At 27.8% G+C, this 6,840-nt stretch overlaps 2 protein-coding genes across 2 annotated transcripts; both read right to left on the reverse strand.

Moving 5' to 3' along the window:
• Positions 1 to 302: 302 nt before the first annotated feature.
• cgd7_980 (protein with MYND plus SET domains plus 5 Ank repeats) lies at positions 303 to 4,985 on the reverse strand (the record flags this gene model as incomplete). Its single annotated transcript, XM_628284.1, has 1 exon — positions 303 to 4,985. The coding sequence occupies one exon, from the start codon at positions 4,983 to 4,985 to the stop codon at positions 303 to 305; it is 4,683 nt and encodes a 1,560-aa protein (XP_628286.1).
• Positions 4,986 to 5,436: 451 nt separating this feature from the next.
• On the reverse strand, positions 5,437 to 6,810 carry cgd7_990 (hypothetical protein; the record flags this gene model as incomplete). Its single annotated transcript, XM_628285.1, has 1 exon — positions 5,437 to 6,810. One exon carries the CDS (start codon positions 6,808 to 6,810, stop codon positions 5,437 to 5,439), a length of 1,374 nt encoding a protein of 457 aa, XP_628287.1.
• Positions 6,811 to 6,840: the final 30 nt, after the last annotated feature.

A 6,840-nucleotide genomic window follows, 5' to 3' on the forward strand; every position in this document is an offset into this window, starting at 1 on the left:
CAGAGGCGCCAAAATGTCGGCGCCTGACATTTTCTTTTTTTTTCTGCATGTAATTTTATTAAGATGATTTTTTTTATTTAATTTTTATTACAACTTTATAAATGTTAAAAAAAAAAGAAAGAAAAATTAATCAAAAGAATACGGAATTTTAATAATTCTGAAAATATTTAATTATTTCTTTTTAATACTATGATGTTATTTTTAATTAATTAAGGAGTTCATTATGAATTTATATATTAATCTATATATATTGAATAAACATTAATATAAATATATCTAATTATATTTCTATTAGTATATATTTACAATTTCTTTGGAACCAATTTTGTCTTTACAGTAATTTTTGCTACTGTTTTTGGTTGTATTAAATTAGTCTTAATCTCTATTTTCTTTGGCATTGCAACTTTTACATTTGATAAATCTAATTTAGCTCCCAATTTAGCTCCAGGTACTAATGGTTTTGGTACTGCACTAACAGGTTGAGGTGACTTCATCAATACTTTTGATTGAGGTAAAGAAGATGATAATGATGTATTATTTGAATTTGAAGTAGTTTTCAATACTAATTTCTTTGTAGTAGGTTCTGGATTCTTATTTAATAAAACTAATTGTTTTGGTGAAGCTATATTTGCACTTATTTTCTTTAATTCACTACTCTTAGCCGTTAAATCCTTCTTTGGTAGAGATTTTGAACTTGAAGTTATTGAATTTGAATTCAAAGATGATAGTGTAGAAGATAATGGTAAACCTAATTTTGCTGGTGATTTGGATACTTTACCACCGTCTTTAACTGATGATTTACCTTCAGATTGTTTTGGATTTAATAAACTTGAAGACTTTCCACTTCCCAAAATTGAATTGCCTTTAAGTGCCATCTTACCATAATTATTAAATCCAACTTTACCTGCTGATTTATCTTTTTTAAACATAATCTCCATATGATCTTTTCTTTTCTTCATAATTAATTCTTTTAGTTCTTTTATTTGGAAAGTATCCATATTTCCTTGAGTATATATTGTAGAATCTGAACCTATTGAATAATTTCCACAATAACCTTTCTTCATTACTATTGGCTCCAAATATCCTTTTCTAAACAAATATTCATGTTTATCTTCAGATTTATCTGATAATTCCAATTCTGGAATACCTCTATATTCTTTTTTTGGTAATGGCAATTCTAAATCAGGATCATCATGATTTATATCATAAATCTTCTCCTCTATTGTAAGTTTCTCTAATAATCTCTCAACTCTTTGCATTATATGAGACCATAATTCCTCAGTAGATATCTTATCTTCTTCTGATAAAGAAGAATACCATAATCCTTGATTTAATAAAGCTTCATTTCTTAATTTTAAGAAATCATTCCATGTAGAATTTAATAATTCAAAAGGTGTAAATCCATTTGCATCTCTTTGTGTTAACATTGGACTTATATCATATACACTATTTAAAAATGATATTATATCAAAACAATTCTTCAATCTTGTTAACATTTCTCTTGGTGAAATATATAAAAACTCTGCTATTGGAGTATGTATTGGAATAGATAATATTTTTGTTGAAGAATTATTTCCAAATCCTGTATTTGAAGTACCCATTGAATATATATAAGTCTTTAAATCTTTATTATTATATCCATTATGTGATATTAATGGTAAATCATTCAATTTTTTTGGTAATTGAAAACTCAATGTTGTATTACAACATAATCCTAAAGCTAACATATGTAATGCATTCATTTTAAGTGTATCTGATCTATGACTTAAATTTGCACCTTTTTCTAACAATAAACGTACTGTTTCAAATTTTAAACCATATATTCCTAATAATAATGGAGTATTCCCCTGATAATTTTCTTTATTTATTTCACTTCCATATTTTAATAATATTTCCACAGTCTCTATATGACCTTCTAATGAAGCTAAATGTAATGGTATTGCTAATTCAATATTCTCAACATTTGGATCTGTACCTCCATGTATTAATTCTGAACATAAAAATTTTCTACCTTTAAAAGCTGCAATATGTAATGGTGTATTAGATCCTAACCATTTTATTGTTTTACCATATAATAATTTATATCTATTAGAACCCCGCTCTGGCATTTTTTCCCCTGATTTACTGGCAAATGCATGTTTTTTTCGAATGCATGCATTCGCCCCCAAATGCTCGCCATTATCCTCAGAATTTTCTTTTTTGTAAGTTTTTGAACTTTTTTCCATATCCAAGGCAATTGCTTTACGTATCATATCTCTGGCTATTATTGCAGATTTTTTATCATTTTGTATATCAAGACTTTCTTCTTCTAATTCTGGATATGTACATAAAGCATGTATTGGTGTAATACCATATTCATTTTTAAAAAATAAATCAGAACCTTCTTCTAATAATAATGCACACACATCATCTCTTAAATTACTTGCAGCCATTCCAAGAAGATTTAATCCAGTTGGTAAATAAGTTACTTTATTTAATAATATATCTTTAACCTGACCAACTAATAATTGAGCAATACCCATTAAATGACCTTTAATTGAAGCAATAAATAAAAGAGCACTATATTCAGATAAAGTTGAAAGATAATCAGCACTTTTTGAAATAGTACTATTACCAAGAATTTCACGATTAAGATTAGAAAATAAATCAATAGAAGCAATACGAATTCTCATATTACTTGGTGGTGTCATAACTCCCAAAATGGATGAATAAAGGCGCATTCTTGATAAACAATAATAATAAATTGGACTTTTTGGTCCATAACATACCATACTATTATATAAAGATAACCAAGAGCATTCCATAATAAGATCTTTGGAATTATTAAAAACACCTCTTTGTGAGACTTTTTGTATCATTTCTTTCTTGTAAATAATATCAGCCAGATTAAGAAATAAATGAACTTTTTCATGATAACAACTTGGAAATACTTTATTTGATGAAACAATGATTGGCTTACAGTATTTATAAGACATTTTAGAATCATTTGAATTTGAGAAATTGTATAAACCAACAAGATGGGATCTAGAGTTATATATTAAATAATGATTATTATGGGTAATAAGGGAAAAATTATTAATGAATTTTTCAAAAAGTTTTCTAGCTTCAATATCTTTTCCATCATTAAAAGAATTGATTGCTAATTTATAATGATTTTCCATTTTTGAAACCAATTCATTACAACAAGTATTTATTTCATTGGAGAATTCACCACAGTTACTACATTTCCATTTAATTTGTACTTCACCAGATTTACAATTAATTCTGGCTCTTTCACAGAGAGTTTTAATATCAGATGTCATTTTATCTTCATTTTTAGCCATTGATAAAGGTAAAAAACTATCTTTAGTAGGTCTATCTCTTGAAAAAAGGTTGGATTTCTTTGGTAAAATACTTTTGGAAATAATTCTCAAGTTTGATTGGGAGGAATTTGGCTCAACAACTTCTGATTTTTTAAAAATTGGAGAAGGTACTAAAAATCCAATAATACAGAATGGACATCTAATTCCTTCTAAGAATAAGTTATTTTCTGAATCATCCAGACATCTAGAGCACATGCAAGCAAAAACTTTTGGACTATTAATGATGGATTTTCTTTTAAAAGTTGGCTGATAAAGATCTAAAATATATGAGATTGTAAGATTCGCATTTTCTGGTATATTGTATGCAGATCTGATACATAATTTATGTTCATCATTCATATAGTAAACGCAGGATGGAATACATGAATGTTGGAATTTACTAGCTTTTTCAAAGAAACCAAGGCCTGTAGAAACTGGAACTGGGGAAGAATTAAAAGCAGAAGATGCTGAACTAATAATGATTGGAAGTTTATTAGAGTATAATGTGATTAGAAATGATCTAAGTTCTTTTCTTGAGAAATAAAGTCTTAAATGTATTGGAATTACGCGGATAAATTCTTGAGTAATAAAATCAAATATTGAAAATAGATCTGGGGAAACAATTTCAATAATATCAGAATATGATGGAAGATCCAGTAGTTTCTGTGAGACTCCTTCAGTTTTAATTAAAAGTGAGATGGAGTCTAAATGAGTTTGAATTAAACATCTGAGTGCTAGAAGAAGAAAAGAAACAGGAAGACCAGATTCATTTGAGATTACAATAATCGCTCCAATATGTTCACATTCAAGTTCATGTCTTCTACTATATTTAACCATACATTCCCAACGACAAAATACAAATGGACAAGTATTTGGATGTACAGAACAGCTAAAAGCATGGTCATAAACTTCTCTTTCTCTTAAACAATGAAAACAAGTTGTTTGTATGTCTAAATTACTTGGTATTTCTGGTGCTAATGCATATGGTTCTTCAACATGTACAAGATCTCCAACATTGATTTGGCTATTTGAAATTGGGGTTGTGAATTTATCCAAAGTTGTGGATGAGAATCCTGATTGAAAGTTTATCTTTTCAAATTTATATTGGCTAATATATTCAAGTTTTCTCTCATCAAATGGAAGTTCATCATCAAAATTGAATCCAATTAGAGATTTTGACTTTAGACCTAAAGGAAGCCTACATATCTGAAAAATCAATGTATCCAAGATTGATCCTGAGGCTATTTTTGCATCGTAATCATTATCATTTGTCATGAATCTCACACCCATTATATGTTCATAACTTTTAAAGTAATTACCAATTTTCATATAAAGTAATGAAATAAAAGAATGAGATTCCAAGCTTCGAGGTTCAGTAAAGAGAAATCTTTTGATTTGTTTTATTGCTAATAAGCTATCTCCTTGACGCACTAAAGATCGACAAATTTCCAACAAGGATTCAACAGCCTCTTTATAATTGGAAGAAGATCCATCAATTTTTTTAAATTCACGACTAACAAATGAACTTTTTCCACTTTTTGATTTCTCAAAGATTTTCTGCAAAGTTTCTATATTAATGTTTTTTTTATGACTTATTTCAGATTTCTTTGGAAGGTCCAATATATCAACTAAGCTGGTAATCATTTCTTCAATTTGATTATGGTTAATATACCTTTTTTTCTCTGGTAATAATAATTCATATTATTAAAATTAACAATAATATAATATAATTATAAATTTCCGCTTTATAAATTCAGGAAAACATAAATCAGCTTTTCATATTCAGCCAAGTAGTATGCATTTGGTCAGCTTTAATTATTTAAATTATTGATAACGATACAATCTCAAAAAAAACTGATGAGATAAAAAAAAATAATGATAAAAATAAAAATAAAAATAATATGGTAAGATTTATTAATTACGATTGAATTTCCCTATTTAATGGTCTATTTTGTTTCGTTGTCAACATATTACATGCATTTACCGGTCATTAATAGATCCACATAAATGGCGCCTGATTTGGGAGATGGTCACCCCACAATATCGGGTGGTGCATGCAATATAAGTAAACAAGTTGGATAAATTTAAAGAAAAGCTATAAAAGTACCCACTCATGGGAGTGGAGATCATTTTCGTAGAAAAAGTCGATATTAATACTATTTTGGGTTTCGGAAGAAGATGTATGATTATTTCGTTCGCCAATAAACTCTGAGAGAGTGGTAGTGTTGGAGTTTGACCTTTGAATAATTGGAAGACTACTATCTGAGAAATTAGTAACTTGATTGGAAGAAATATCAATTTTATCAAGATGGATTTCTTGAGATACACATGATGTGAATGTATTAATTGAATTAATAATTGATGATTGAATTGTATTTCCAGGTTTGATAATAGAAGTGCTTAAAAGCGAATCATTTGATGAGAGTACTTTATTTATGGTATTAAAAGTTTCTATGGGACTTAAAGGTTCTGATGGTTTATTTTCTAATAATGAGTTATTAGTATTTTGGAATTCACAGTTTTGATTAAGTTTCAGAGCATTATTGTATTGATCAATATTTAAAGCATCAATAGAATTGATCATAAAATTTGAAATGAATTGGTTTAATGACGAAATTATGTTAAAAATGAGCTTTCTCTTTGGGTTATCAAATTTGAAAAGAAAAAAGTAATCCTGGAGAAACTGAGTATTCATATCACATATTCTATCAGACCAACAAAGACCGCCTGCACTATTATAAACAAGGAATCTAAGATTGAATTTGTTAAATAGAATACATTTGTCAAAACAAAAATACTTGGAAGGATCAACAAAGTTGAGTCTTTCACAGAAAATTTGTGAGGATCCTTCATTTTGGTTACTTGTAATTAAAATAGCTTCTTCTGAATTGTGATTATTAAAGAGTTTAACAAGAAAAATATTGAATAAAGGTTCTTCATTTGTCACAGAATTTTCCAATTTTTTGTCTTGAAAAAGGTTCAAAGCTTCAAAAACAAACTCACGTATTCCTTTTGAATCATGAATAAGATTTAGGGATCCAATAATATTAGAATAAAAATTTTTATATAAGGAATCTTTTTGAAGATTCAATTCAGATTTTATCAGGCTCATTTTAAGCTCAAATTTAGCTTCAGAGAGTGAATAAGACTCTATTATTGGCGAAATTACTATTGTTTCTAAGTCATGTTCAGTAATATTTAAGAAATTGTAAAGAGATTCCACCCATTTTAGTTTGCATGTATTTACTATTAAGGCACAATTTTCATCTTCTTGGGATAAACTATTAGGATTAGTAATGCATATAAGTGCTTTAATTAGGCTCATTAAGTTACAAGTTTGGATTTTCAAGGTTTTATAATAATTCATAAGAAGTTTATTGGAAGATGAAAACGCATCATTTTGAAGAGTTAAATGTTCCAAGAGTTTTTCAAGTCCCCGGTCATCGTCTTCATGCTCTTTCCTGCTCATTCTGGCTCTGAATCTTCTTTGAATGTTTTA

Source organism: Cryptosporidium parvum, chromosome 7 (genome assembly GCF_000165345.1).
Source record: "Cryptosporidium parvum Iowa II chromosome 7, whole genome shotgun sequence".
Classification (NCBI taxonomy): Eukaryota; Apicomplexa; class Conoidasida; order Eucoccidiorida; family Cryptosporidiidae; genus Cryptosporidium; species Cryptosporidium parvum.